This window comes from Aplysia californica, unplaced genomic scaffold (genome assembly GCF_000002075.1).
Source record: "Aplysia californica isolate F4 #8 unplaced genomic scaffold, AplCal3.0 scaffold00509, whole genome shotgun sequence".
NCBI classification, from domain to species: domain Eukaryota; kingdom Metazoa; phylum Mollusca; class Gastropoda; order Aplysiida; family Aplysiidae; genus Aplysia; species Aplysia californica.
The window spans coordinates 312,621-327,977 of record NW_004797779.1 but is presented as its reverse complement, the minus strand read 5'-3'; the positions used below and the strand labels follow the sequence as shown (position 1 = coordinate 327,977).

Genomic DNA, 15,357 nt, shown 5'->3' with positions numbered 1-15,357 from the left:
TAGACTAGATCTAGATCTAGATGTAGATTTAGATCTAGATCTAGATCTAATATCTAGATGTAGATCTAGATCTAGATATAGAATCTAAATCTAGATCTAGATCTAGATTCTAGATCTAGATCTAGATCTAATCTTCTAGATAATGTAGGCCTACCTGTTCAATATAAGATTTTCAAAAACAATTGCGAGTCGAATTGATGAGTTACAGTTTCACTTGATGACACCTACAGTTCTTCTCGCTGAACATTCGTAGAAATCATACAGACTCATCCCTTGTTTCAGCTGGTGCCAACAACGACACAAAATAGCTCCAGCTCACTCTTCTGTCCCCTTTGAACTCCACCTCGGCAACCCTCAACTCATACCTCGGTGTCACAGTTTAGTTTACATTAGGAACCAATTTTGTTGGTGTGGATGTCTCTTTGATTATTTTTTGTTGTTGTTTTTGCTTTTTTTTCGAGAAAGAAAATAGTACTTTGATATATTTTAAAACTGTATCATATACCATAAAAAGCTGGTAACGAAAATTGCAACGTTTTTATTTTTCTTAAATATTAACCTTTTTTTTCTTGTATGGTATTTAGAATCTAGATCTCATTCTTGACCAACAATCCTAATATATCACGTGACCCCCATTGTTGCAAAATGGCTGCGCCCTACCAGCTGTACACCTTTTCTGAGCTCAATGAACCTGCATTTTGCAAAGTTGTTCAAACTTTTGATTCCTATTCATTTGGTAAGTTCTTGTTGATGTGTAAAAGTAAAATAGTGAATTGACAATTATTGTGTTGTGCCATATTCGCTGAATTTGAAGGCCAGAAGGCCTATTTCAAGGTTATGAAGACTCCTAGATCTAGATCTAGATCTAGATCTAGAGAAGTTGTACCACTAGACTAGTAGTAGATTATCTAGTAGTAGAAGTTCTAGATTCTTGATCTAGAATCTAGATTCTAGATCTAGAACTAGATCCAGTTCCAGATTAGTAGATCTAGAAGACGAGGTTACAAAATCATCGAAGACGAGGCCCTCTAAGTGACTCATTGTTGTGCTGTACTCCTGTGCTGTACACAAACACATACTATGATGATGAATACTATACTAGATGCGGCATACAGTACAGGCAATCTCTGGTTTTGGCCCCAAGACCAAGAGTTATGAAATAGACGTAGTAACTTTTGGATAAAGATTGCACTCCTTTGCAATTGCAGACAGTCCTGTTTCATTTGTTTACATGACGGCCATTGTGGAAGTGAATCGATCTAGATCTAGATTAGATCTAGATCTAATGTCTTGTCTAGATCTAGATCTTGAATCTAGATTCTCAGATGCAAGTGGCTGTTCTCCGACAATCGCGCCGGTCAATAGATTGGAAGCTATTCTCCGGCGTCACGCCGCCGGTCTGTTACTTATGAATTACAATGTATTTGTCGGTGCAGATTTTGAGATACAATAACTAGATCTTTTTTTGTTTTTGTAAAGTGTTTTACGGCGCTCGCAACTGCATAGGTCATATGAGCGCGCGGGACACACCTAATATTTTCAGTTGGTAGGAAATTTTGAATTGCCCGAGTGGCGGCCGAAGCCTACTCTTATCGATTTTAGACCACCAAGGGATCTTTAACGTGCGCAACTTGCACACGGGCCCTCCGAGATTTTTCGCCCTTGTCCGAGAAGGCTAGGTGTAGATCTTTCCTACCAGAAGATCAGGGGTGTGGCAGAAAGACAGCAGTAAGGAGGGGCCAAGGAGTAGCAGTAGAAAGGCTGCAGAAAGAATCAGGAGCCCAGAGGAGGGGGCAAAGGAGGTGAGGGGGTGGGGGCAGAAAGTGGAAATGAAAGCAGACAGCAGACATTGCAAGAGAGCAGGAAAGGAGGTGAAAGGAGACAATTTTTTAGAAGAAAATGTTTTGGTCGCTACCCGGATTTGAACCCGGGACCTTTGAATGAGAGGCCAACACCTTAACCTCTAGGCCACGAGAGCCCCCTTAACTAGATCTCTAGGCCTAGTAAGCCTACCTTTCATTATATTTTATTTATGATAATATTAATTGTCTAATGTAACTTTAGCCTATTCATTTATTTGGGTCGTCATTAAAATGATGATTCTGTTTCTTTAAACGTACAAAATTGATTTTGTGTCTAAAATCCTGTCTAGGAATAGTATAGCTTGCTGTTTAACTTTTCTCTTGTTGTTATAATTTTCGATAAATTTAACTATTTCGCGACCAGTGTTTTCTTGTCGTATCTCCGTTTTTGTAAACTGTGAAAATGTAACTTCTTCTTCTAAAATTCTAAATTGGAGGTGTTGAAGCAGTTTGTGTCTGAAAATGTATCGTTGGTATCAATGGAAGTGGCACAAAGTGGTGAAGTTATGGGAATTTTTTCCCAAGACAAATACATTGTAATTCATAAGTAATAGACCAGCGGCGTGACGCCGGAGAATAGCTTCCGATCTATTGACCGGCGCGACGCCGGAGAATAGCCACTTGCTTCTCAGATAGCTTAGATAATCTATCTCTAGATGAAGATATATATCTAGATTCTAGATCTAGATTGGATATAATTTTAATTCAGTTTAGATCTAAAAAGAAACTCCCTATACAGAGGCACTTCTTAGAGTACTAGTGCAAACGGGACCGCAATTGTTATTGTACAGGAGTGCCGTTTATAGGGGTAAAATATAGTACTGCAGAATTGTAGCATAGTAGGATTAGAACAGTAATAGTTGGGGCCAAAACCGGATTGGCCAGCTTTATTCGGACTTGAGTCCGATTAGATTTTTTATCTATTCGGACTCGGAGTCCGAATATATGGGTTTTACCTTGGCTGTCGTTATTCTCACCCAGGGTGAAAATAAAAATATAATTTTATTTTCCCGTAATTTAGAATAATATCCATTTTATTCTCACCCGCGATGAGAATAAAATGACTCACCCGGTCTGAGAATGCAATGGACTTTTAGGCCTACCTTGGTGTTGGGAAAAGATGATAGAAAATTATTTGTGAATTGTAAGAGAGTGACCGTTCATGACCTGCCCCAGAGCGCTGGCCGATTTTTAAAGGCTCCCGCGGGGATTGTTATTGTTTCATTTTTTTAAATCTTGAGTTGAGAGTATGCACGCATACCTTCACCAAAACCCTTGACAAGTGTAAATATATCCTCAATTCAGAAAGGAATTCACTTGCCAGAGTAGTATGTTTTTTTAAATAGTAGCCTTAACTGAAAGCTGTTTAATGAAATAATGTTAGTAATAGTTTGTCATTGTAATGTTAGAATTGGCATTAATTTGTTTACGACACAAAAAAACATGTTTAATTGTTATCCCTAGCAGAACCCACGATTATTTTTAAGGAACGCAGTTCCTTGACCCTAGGCGAATTTTTTTCTTAATTTTGATTGGTTAAACCATTCAAGAGTAAAATATTCCATTACAGAACCAATAAATCAATACTGTTGCCAGTAGCAACAAAAGGTGACGCTATTTGGTCAAAAGATAAGGTTTTCCCCCAAATCAACAATAGGTGCCTCCCGCGCTCGAGAGCTGGCCCGCCCGTTGGCGATTTTAGTCGCCTCGCGCGCTCAGCGGAGTGAGAAAGGGAGGCGAGTTTTGTCGCCTGGAGCGCTCAGTGACAGGGGTTGTATAATGCCCGAAACAAAAAAAACGGGTGAGAATAGTAGGCTGTCGTTATTCATAGTATCAATTTTATTCTCACCAGGTGAGAATAATATCCAGTTTATCCTAACCCTGGGTGAGAATAATCACTCCGTTTACCTATTAGGACTCATTAGGTCGGGAAAAAAATGTTTGATTTATTCGGACTCAGCTTCTAAGTGAGTTATGTAGTGTAAGGAGGTTACATAATAGTATAACTGTCATCGGGGGATTTTACGTAAAACCAGAATTAGAACTGGAATTACCTTCTAGGACTGTGTAATTGTCTCTAAAGACTGCACTCTCATTACCAAACGGCAGTGTCTACGTACACTCGGGGTCTTCCCACCACCACTACAGCATCATCATTACTTCCACCACCATTTGTCTTTTCACATGTTTAATTTCATTTTGTTGTGTGTTATAGTTTTTCTATAATTATTCATTTTTAAATCACATCGCACAAAAACACAAAATCGACTGCCGTGGCCTCTTCTCCAACACCTCTTCCCCCAGCAAGCCGAGAGGGCGTGATAGCTACGCGCAATCTCATTGGTCGACATGATTAACTTTGCCACCGGCAAGATCAACTCAACTTATTGGTTGTTCTGTTCATACTAATGATGCAGGGAGGGCCAGTTTAGATGGATCTACTCTAGTAACTGAATATTAAAGCTCACGTCTTGATTGTTATCATTATAATTTTTTTTAATGTTAATAAATGCTGGTAATATTTTTAGGAACAAGGGTTGAAAGTCGGGACGAATGCATGCTGGACTCAATTCAGAGTCTAAATAGTCACTTCAAAGAATAGGATTGTCCCCACAGACCTGCCACTTGAGTAGTACGTTGTGACTGTGGCCGTAGCACAATGTCTAATTTTTTTCTTGAATTCCATTTCCATTGGCCTTGCGCTTTCTGTCGTAAATGACTTGAGAATACACGTTTTTATTTGTCAGTTAAATGTTTTACAAATTTTGGGGTTTTTTTTTACCCGCCTCAGCTATGATCAGTCGCTTGGTTTTTTTCCCTCAACCGAGAAGCGTTTCGGTTTCATTTTGGAATTCTGTCTCCTTTTGCAGAGTCCATGGTTTCATAAACTCAGATATTATCCCTTTGTAGATCTACCATTTTATCAGAGGAGGGACTCAATGCAAGTATGCACTAATTACTTTTGCAGTCATTGTGGGATTTACTTTTTATTGTTTTCCTTCAAAATTACATTTTCTTTTTACTTTAAAATAGAGAAGTAAAAATCTGAACCTTGAGGGGTTTTTTCCCTTTAAATTCTGACTTGCAAATTGCTTTAGGCAGGCTAAACTTTAGGACTTTAGGTGGATTCGCTGCAAGTATAGATCTAGTTGATGATTAAGCTCTGTTAAAAAAAAAAAAAAAGCACTGCTATCATTGTGCATTAGGCCTATAATTTTTGTGGTTTTGAAGAAATGTGTTTGTACAAGTGGTGAGAAGTAAATTTTGTTGATCTTCTTTTCCAGACAAATTGGCAGGCATTCAGAAAGTTTTTGAAAGTTTACTGAAAAGTAAGGACCAGCTTTCTAGACTTCATTCAGAAGGGAAACTGCTACGCATATTCATCTTCAAGAAGACAGGACAACTGCGAAAAGAAAAATCATTGCAGCTTTTGAAAAGGGTATATCAAACTTTATGCATTTAACACTTTGCCATCATATTTGGGGGAAAATCCAAAGAAACTGGGTGGTAAACATCGCCAATCAACGAGATGAAGCGGCAAGGTGTTAAGTTTGTGTTGTCATATGATTTTAAAGTTATCAATGGTTTGTTTTCTTTAACCACACTTTGTGGACTTCTTCTAGTAAGGTGTCACAGTGTGACTGAAAAACTTCACAATGTGATTTACCTATTGTAATGCACACATTGAGACTGTGACTTATATCTTTTTAATATGAAGGAGATCTATTGTGCCACATTAAAATTAAATTAAACAAACTGGCTTGTGTGATTCTTAATAACAGATTTAATTTTTTCTTCAGATCAAGACGTGTCTATCTCGTATTCCAGTCCTTGAAAAGATTTTGTGCCAAGCAGCCGATTTCAATGCTGATCTTAAGAGGTATTCATTCTCTTTTTTCAACACACAGCTCCATTACTAGTAATAAGCGTTAAAGAATATTTTATAGTATCATACTTCAAAGGTTTAATTGAACAATGATTATATGTCTGGTGAGGAAAGCAGCGTGTCGCCTAGCTATTCAAATGTATTAAGCCCCAATTATTTTTTTATTTTTTTTTGGGGGGGGGGGGTTCTTAACTCTTTATCTCCGTGGGGAGGTAAACCCACTTTGCCGGGGCCCTTTTTTGGTACTAAATCTAAAAACAACGAAAACATCACTAAATCAAAACAAGTGAAATTATTTTGATAGTTCTTCTTCTAATGAATGAAATCACAATAAAAGAGACCTGTTTTCGGCAATTGCTAAAAAGTAATTTGATGTCGAAGTAAATACAATTTATAAAAGAATGAAACAGTGTATTTTTCTCTGTCCTGAAAAAATGTTGCTTTGTGGGCTCCGTATGTCTGAACAGCTGGCCAACGAAATGTATTTTAAAGCAAAACAACTTATAGACATACAGTTGTTTGGACCCTGATTGAATCCAGTCTCTCCCTATGGCAGTGGTGGGAAGAAAGAATGCACTTTGTTCTAATGAAATATTTCTTCAAAAGGGTAAGCTGTCTCATTTTTAAGGTGGGTAGTTGGTGGGTGCTGTGGTTTGTTCCTTCTTTTCTATTAAACATCTATCATCCTTATCTCCCCTCCTTTTTTGTGTTTGTTACTCTCTTGTAACACCTCTTATCTTCGGCACTTATATGACCTTATTGTGTTGCAAGTGCTATAACACTCTTACAAAAAGTACTGTCATTTGTAAGTATATTGGACGTTTAACAGTCCTTTATGTGAAACCTCAGAACGTATGCCTTCACCATAATGAGCTTTATATTGTTAATGTACTTGTCTTGGAGTACCTTTGAGTCTATCAATTGAAATATTAGTGTAAAGACTGCAGCTGCTTATTACAGCAGATGTTTGATTACTGACTGGCTCTATGTATTTCAGAGTTATTGTGATATCTTTTTTCTTCCTTTTTTTTTTTTAACTGGAAAAAAGGGGGTCGATGAATGGTATGGCTTCCACAGATGTGAAACCAGCGTGTCTGACCCTGACACCTGCCAAATGTTCTGATTTAATCACATCCTCCAATTTTTTATTCTTTTTTTTTTGTTTTGTTTCGGGGTTTTTTGCTTGTTCAAGAACCTCAATTGGATTTGCATAAAATCTGGTCTTTTTCTTGAATTGAATTCCATTTCCATCAGTTGTACACAACTATTACAAATAATGTGGAAATATACTGGTTCATTTGCAGTATTGGCATGGCTTTTATTATAAATGACACGAAAATACCTGTTTTTCCTTTGTGTGTATTTACTGTACTAGTTTATTTGCTACTTTTAGTTTGTTACATCATCTTAATTTATTGGCATTATAGAGACTTCGATTTTTACCCCCAAACTCCAGTATAGAGAGTGTTTTTAGGAAAACTCCATTTTTTAGTCATGGAGTGATTGGCGGGTTTACTGAACATAGGAAAATACGTGTTTTATGCAGTGTAAGGGACCTTAAGGTGAAACCTTGAAATCCATACAGCTATGTACAAAGTGAGTCCATCTATAACTTTGAGGGGCCAGGTTCCTTGGGTTTCCTTTTATCTTCAGTAAGGTTTGTTTCATTCATGTGAAGGGAAATTTGTGAACATTAATTTTTTAATATAATTTTATCTAAAGTTTTTTACTTTCACTTTCAGGGACTTTTATTAGATATGAGTTTATTGTTTTATTATAACTATTTCCATACTCCACTGAAAATTGTACTTCAATTATGTCAACTGACTGACTGTGAGTCTTTTCTTTCTTTCTTTCAAAAGCATATTGAAATCGGGGCACAGTAGTTCCTCTCACTATGTGACCTGCCAGCAGGCCTGGACCTACTTTTTGTTCCTGATCTTTCGAAGCACAGAACTTCTGGAGGCAACGATGAACTACTGTGGCGCTGCCTTTGAGTATCCTTTTTATTGGTTTTTGAAAGTCAAGAATACTATCATGCAAAATTCCCTAAAGTTCGGATAATTTCTGTCCCTGCTACAATCGTTGTTGTCCTAATCAGAAGCTCGCTGTTCCATGGACATTATGATAAATTATGAATAAAAGAAAAAGTTACAGAATATAGAAATCTACTTTGATTGATTCCTGACGAGAAATTTGTTCACATTGGCATGCATATAATATATACATAAATACCTACATATATAGTAATTTAACTGTACAATATTCTGATTAGCAAAGCCTCTATGCGTGTTGGGGTGCCAATATATGGGCCTTCTGTACGGCTTATCATGGAAACCCTCTTCATGCAGACAGTTGAAAATTAAAAGAGAAAAGATATAAAATGTTTGTGAAGTATAATTTTGGAAAGACTAGGTATCTTTCCTTAACACTGGTGTAAAAAAGCTGCCTACATAGGAGGCTGATCGAGTCAAAAATGTCTCTTTGGCATTTAGTTGACCAGTTGATCAATTGGGACCTTGACACTTTGTCTCCATGGGAGGCCAATCGGGGACGGTAAGAAGCCGTCCCTTTTCGTCCCTTTTCCCCGGCCTCGGGACGACAATCGGCGCCGGTGTGATATAGCGTGTACCGTACCTGTATCCTGGTCCGCGGGGATAAGTGTTGCGCACTCTGCGCACTGCGTGGGTGGAAAGTGTGAAGTCAGTCAGTCACTGAAAATCCTAATTAGAAGGCACTTTGACTATGACTGTAAAGCCAAGTCAAATACATACTTTAATTTGGTAAAAATGATCAACATTTCTGAAAGCCCTTAACTGTACACAGACATCTGAGCTGCCATCTAGCCACTGGAATGCTTATTCCTCAGATGTTGTTGTTCATGGCAGTCGTGGGTAGAATTTGGTAAGTACAAAGTTTGTACCAGCACAGGTATTCGGTGCTCATTTTAACTGAAAGGCTTATCAAACACGCACACACACACATTCTTCATACATTTTTGTGTTAAGAGAATGTTTCATTACTAAGGCCTATACTATAATATAAAACGAAGGAGATAATCGTTTGGTAGATCAGTGAAAATCACTTATGATTATGACAATGTAAAAATCTTCAACATGATGAGACTTCTGCGTAGGGCATATAATTATAATATCAAGAAGGCTAAGAAGCTGAAGAAATAATAGTGCTGTAATGGAGTGACTATATTTTCCGTGTTTCCTGTCATCAAAGACATTTGAATTTGAAGGAAAGCTGTAGACATAATATGGGAGGCATCATGGTGAAATCCTGGTCAAAATAATGAAATCGAAGAAATTGGCATTTTTCTGTCAGTTTGGCAATTTTTTATCGAATTTTTGTTTTTTTGACTCAACACCTTTAAGGTCCATTCAAAATCACATTTCTGTGTGTATTTCACACAAAAATATTGATTTACGGCTCAAAAATGTAAATTTGCAGTTTCTAAGGACTCTCAGTCTCAAGCGTTGGAAGTCGTCAGACTGTGGAGACCATTTTCTCGCTAATTTTACCTCTTAAACCAGGTGACCCCACCTCCTTCAATCACAAATATCTCGACTTCTATTCATGATGGAGGAGTATTTTTTTCACCAAAAGCAAGACAATTGAAGCAGCTGTAAATTGATACCATTAACTCCACACGTCCAAAAATTGACAAGCGCCTGATTCAACCACGTCATGACACATTGTAGACAAAATTTCTTTTTCAGCTTGGGAGTTTAATAGCTACTATAGGTAGTTCGTCTTTTGTTTTGAAATGGGTTTGTCTTAGTTGTTAATCTTTGCAACTTATTGTTTTCTTTCTCTTTATTGCTTTTGTGTCTCTCTCTGTTCCTTTTTCACTAAATTATTTTTTTTTAATGTGTCTCTGTGCTTTTCTTCACTCAGAGACTAAAACCCCCTCCCCTCTGCAACTCCTCTATTAGAGTATTATTCCTTACTTTTTAGCCATGTCCACCATGCCACTGTCATGTTTTATAAAGGAACTATACTTTTGTTAATTTTATATGGCCAATGTCAGATATAATGAGTAATTTTACTGGTTTTTAACAAATATTGTTTCCATGCTCATCAGGATGGTGTGCAGTACACTTGGAATGAAACTTAAAGGAGCTTATAATATGTTGATTTCTGCAAAAGAAATGATTGACAGGAGCCCCTCAGACTGGGTTTGTATTTCATTGCTCTTTTTCCACCTATATCTTTGAGTTTTGAGTATTCTATGACCTATAACTATAACTAGGACAAAAGTCTTTTATAGCTGAGAGCTGAGATTCATGTCTTCCAAGCTTTAGGAAAGCTTTTGGGTTGTGCGGTTTTAGATTTAAGGAATTTCACAATTCTTGAGAAATCTTGAGGAATCTCCAACTGACCTATATTAGTGAAAATATGATTCTGCTTGATAATAATAATGATAATTATAAGTATCACTTCTATACTACTGTGATCACATCATAAGGGACATGTCTGTGTCCATCCTTGGCATTACAGAACTGCTGATATCGTTTCAATGGAAGTTTTCAATTAAAAAGATGGCTCCAGTTTTCTTTTTTAAACACTGTCAGGAGTTTACTTGTAGTTGTAGCCAAGTGGCACTCTGATGTGGTTTGCTACTTCTTTCCTGTCAAACATCTATTGTTCTTATCTCTCTCTTTTTTTTAAATTTGTAACATTACTCTCTAGTAACACCTCTGGTCTTTAGCTCTTATATTATGACTTACTTGTGTTGCAAGTGCCATAAACATAAACTGATATCGGTACTGAAACTTAAAATTTAAAACTCAAAGACAAAGTCTGTGCCAAAAAAAAAAAAATATGGTTCCTCAGTTATTATATGTTTTGATGTAGGTCTGACAGAGAGGTAACAGAAGATGGTTTACAATAAACTCTCTTTGTTGACAAGTTGTGAGTCTTGTCACTGAATTGAAACAGTTTTTAAAAAATGGTCGAAATAAGCCCCTCCACACACACACACACACACACTGCTGTCCTTTCTTATATCAGTTTCAAGATTCTTCAATGGTCTTTTTGTATGCCATGATGTCTGGGTTTTGTCTTTCAGAAAGATCCTGAATTGCCACAGAAATTGAGTACTGAGGACAAAGAGTTCAGCGAGGTGCTTGAAAAAAGAAAAAGGCAAGTATTTGTGCATGTAGGGGGGGGGGGGGGGGGGGGGAGTCCTGAAAGTTTAGTCATCTTATGTTGTTGTTGTCATATAAAAATTCAATCTGATATGACAAGAGATTCTTTGCAGCACTGTAATAGTGTAATAGTCATTGTGCTTTGTATGATTCAGATTTTCTCATTTGTTTTGATCACATTTGTCAATGTCAGGGATGGAAATTTTACGTAAATTTATAAGGAATCTGTAATTTTGATTTGCTCCGTCTTTTTCCGTAAGTGAGACCTGTCTTTCAGTGATGAGTCATTGTACTACATATTATAATATTAATATGTCTAATCTACAATTGAATAGGTGTATTTTTCCAAATCTGTTTAGCCTGCGAAAAGTTCAGTAAATTTTGGACTGATCAGTTTCAATCCCTGCATTTGTAGCTCAAGGAATCTATTGAGACTGAACTCAAGGACCATGTTTTTGCCTCTTGTGCCTAAGTTAAGTACTGGGTACACTTGGATTTGTTCGTGCATGATCAGAGAATATCAAGAAATTTTGTGTCTGTTTTAACGATTTACTTTTCTGTCCCTTGACTTTATAACAGAGAGAATCAAGTTCCTAATCTTGTGGTATAAGTATAAGGAAACAGTCTCAAATCCATTATCTCAACAGGCTGTTCGCTGATCTAACTCAGTCAGGGCTTCCTCGTGAGGTGGAGGCCAGTTTGGATCATCTCCCCTGCCCTTCAGGGACCCATTTGTCATCACAGGATATGCCGTACTCCTCCGTGCAAGAGGAGGAGGACATAGGAGTAGGAGTGATGCAAGAGGAGGAGGACATAGGAGTTGGAGTGATGCAAGAGGAGGAGGACATAGGAGTAGGAGTGATGCAAGATGAAGGCCTAGGAGGTAAGTTAAAGTACAGGAAGAGACCTTTTCATAAAGGAAAAAAAATGTAGGTTTGTTACTATGACTATGAGTCTTGAAATTTTTATGAACCACCTTGTTCTTCTCTCAATGTACAATTTTGACTTTCATTCGATTTATGCTGTTTTTATATTTTTTATAAGGGCATGGAAAAACTGACTGAAACCAAAACCAGTCATTTTCACTGCTTTACTTAAATTTGAAAAGTTTATAACCAGAGTTTTTACCTTGCATTCACATCCAGTTGTGATTCTTTGTTTTGAGTGCCAGATTAGTTTTTCTTTTTTCTATGAGAGAATAGTGTATTTTAAAATTACTTACGAGACAAACAAATAAAATCAACAAACTGATCTCTGTATATTGGAAAATGAGCGTCTTAAATGTCAGGCTTATTGAGTCGTGTTATTTCCATATATTCTTTGCATTACATCTTAATGTGAAAAAGTCTTTTCAGCTCATTTAAGTGCCAAATATATACTTGAAATGATTTTAAAGTGAGTATACGATAAAGCTAGCTTTTTATCATAATTATGAATTTGGAGGACCAGCATCTTTGACGTGTTAGTTAGACTCTTCCCTTTTGCACAAAAAGGACCTGAATGACAATCCGATTCCCATTTTGGAAAGATATTTTAATGGGTAACTCCCATCCATCCACTAAGCTTGGTCCTACCAGAAATGAGCATTAAATTCAGAGATCCGGACTCTCCAATTCCAATAACATAATGATAGTGTTAAAGGAGATGTTGAACTAGTATAATCGAATAATTACCTTTTCTTTACCCGAATGTGTTGTATGTTCTTCTCGGCCTGGGTTGACTACTCCTCAATGATATTTATTGTTTTAATAGTAGGGTGTAAAACGTTTGCAGTCAATTACAAATATTTTCCGATTAGGTGTGTAAGGACCCCTGTCAATCTATGAAAAGCTTAGCACAGATAGACTGGAAGGATGTGACTCTGCAGTGGTTTCAGCAGGATTATAAGAAAAAGGGAAACATATTGCATTGTTTAGGAAATTGGGTAGTAAAAATACCGAAATAGTAACTTACAATAATAAGCAGTTTAGTGTGTTTTGTTTTAACATTTTCACCATTAGATATTAATATTTTTTTCCCACAGTTGTGCTCTGTTCAAAGAGGAAGCTGGATACTGACCGGAGCCTCAATAGTACCCACAAGAAGATGAGACTGGACATACAGCAAGCTGCACCGAAACAGAAGGCAAAGAAAAAGAAAAAGGGAAAGCTTGACGTTGGAGGGCCTCTCAATGATCTGGAGCATAAAATGATGAAAAAGAAGAAAAAGCTCAAAAAGAAGCTTGCAGTATCTACCACTGTGTCTTCAGAAAGGCATGAAGAAACAAAAGGAGAAAATCTGGCTGATGGCAGCTCCATAAAGAAGAAGAAGAAGAAAAAGAAAGGACTTAACAAAACGCTTGGACAACTTCCAATAGATGAAAATATTTTCAAGGAGTCGGGAACTGACATAAATCAGAACATGGCACAGGGGGAAAAGGCTTTGTGTCTTGTAAATGTTGAACCTTCAGTGAGTAAAGACAGTGCATGTGTACAAGTTTCTCAACAGAAGAAAAAGAAACGGAAAGCGATGATGCTGAATGACCAATCATTGGAAAAAGAGAAGCCTTCCCAACTGAAGACTAAAAACAAAAAGAAGACTAAAAAGTTAAAAAATTCTGGTGCTATTCAAAACCAACCATCGAAAAAAGAGAAGCCTTCGAAATTGATGATTAAAAACAAAAAGAAGGCTAAAAAGTTGAAAAATTCTGGTGCTATTCGAAAATAAAGTTATTCAAAGGTTTATTATTTAAAAGTTTTGTTTCTTTGTTGTTTTGTAGGTTTTTTTCCAATTTGTTCACGTGTTATTAAAAACATGTCCATTATAACATTTTTCTTGAGTATTAACACGTTGCACAATCTCACTCAGCAGAGTATTATATGATTTTCTTAACCCTATCCGTACGCCCTGGGGTCATTTTATACCCCCATGGTTGTATTCGTCACATTTTAGAATATTTCCAGTACGAAGATCTCTTTGAAACTTTCAGTATTTCTCAAAAAATCATTTTGACAGACTGCTAATGCTATGCAAAGCGTACGGATTGGATTAACAAGTAAATTTCCTCTTTGGAAAGTGGTGGCTCAGAGTTCCCCACGTCGTATGGATACGATAGTAAAACACGACATACGGATAGGGTTAAACAAACCTAAATGCAGGTACAGTCGAACCCTGAAACTTCAAATTAATTTATGGATAGCTCGAACAATATGCCATACTCAACTGAACCGAGATAAACCGGTATATGTGAGGTATTGTGGTGGAATCAAGGGCTCGTCCAAATTTATGTAATGAAATCGAAGAAACAGGCACTTTTCCTCCAGTTTGGCAATTTTTATCAAATTTTTGTTTTTGGCTCTACACCTTTTATTTATGTCTTTATAAAAACACATTTCCATGTGAATTTTACTGAAAAACGTTGATTAATGACACAAACTACATGTGTGTAAATTTTCAGTTTTCAAGGACTCTCAAGCTATAATAAGTTACCAAATTTTGGCGGCCGTTTTCTCAATAATTTTACCTCTCAAACCATGCTACCCTCACCTCCTTCAATTTCAATCGTAAATTTGGACTTCTTTAAAGTTAAATGGGTGGGGGGTTTTTTCATAGAAAAAGAAAGCAAGGCAAATGAATAAGCTTTCGGATGATACCAAAAACTCCACGTGCATCACAGTACAGCACTATGACCTCTCTATCCTCGCATCGGAGAAGTGAGAGGCATGGTAGGCCTAGATAATCTAGACCAGGCTGGCCTATCACACAATGTGTTCTGCTTGTCCGTGCATGCCACACTCTCCCCACTCATTCAATCTGGCCTTCATTGTTGGCACTTGTGGGCCCCACTCATTCAATCTGGCCTTCATTGTAATGTTGGCACTCATGGGCTCTCCCATTCTTTGTTTCGCCAGATAACCAACAAGTTTCTCAACTGGCAAGGTTTTACATGAATAAATGGCCTATGCGCAGTGCACAGCAGCAGCTATATTCCGGTATAACCGATTCGCGTGTTTGATTGCGGTATATTATTAGTATTTTATTTACAAAGATCAAAAAAAAAAAAAACGGGGTTTAAGAAAAGTGTCTTTATAACCTGTCCCCGTCGTTTTATGCAAGAAAAATTCTGAAATTATGCAAACTGAGCCCAAAAAATGTGAAATTATGCGATTCTGTTAATTTTAACAAAGAATGATAAAGGAAAATAATCAGAAATTATGCATAAATGATCAAATTTTGCTAAATTATGCGGGGTGCATAAAACCACGGGGACAGTATACAACAGACTTCTCGTTATAATTTATTAATATGTGGATTCCACTGTATTAGAAAGCTAGACTGTTGTCTTTTGCTACATCAACTCGCAGGACTGAGGAAGATCGTTCTGTTTATCGTGGGCATTTCACTGAAATGGTCATTTCAGAAAGAAAGCCACATCAAACATCTCTGAATGAAATTACATAATATAGATTAA

The 15,357-nt window shown here is 37.0% G+C and overlaps 2 protein-coding genes across 3 annotated transcripts in view; one reads left to right on the top strand and one right to left on the bottom strand.

Moving 5' to 3' along the window:
* Window positions 1-366, bottom strand: part of LOC101858960 — a 13,799-nt gene extending 13,433 nt beyond the window's left edge. The window contains exon 1 of one of the 2 annotated variants that reach the window (XM_005106053.2): window positions 155-366. The gene's annotated coding sequence lies outside the window, so the exon portion shown is untranslated. The remainder of the gene's footprint in view (window positions 1-154) is intronic. The other variant, XM_035971801.1, reaches the window with a different exon arrangement.
* Window positions 367-637: 271 nt separating this feature from the next.
* On the top strand, window positions 638-13,640 carry LOC101858730 (transcription termination factor 1). Its single transcript, XM_005106052.3, has 9 exons — window positions 638-736; window positions 5,147-5,301; window positions 5,663-5,742; window positions 7,611-7,745; window positions 8,575-8,652; window positions 9,842-9,935; window positions 10,829-10,902; window positions 11,555-11,790; window positions 12,931-13,640. The coding sequence occupies exons 1-9, from the start codon at window positions 646-648 to the stop codon at window positions 13,611-13,613; spliced, it is 1,626 nt and encodes a 541-aa protein (XP_005106109.2). The 5' UTR covers window positions 638-645; the 3' UTR covers window positions 13,614-13,640.
* Window positions 13,641-15,357: the final 1,717 nt, after the last annotated feature.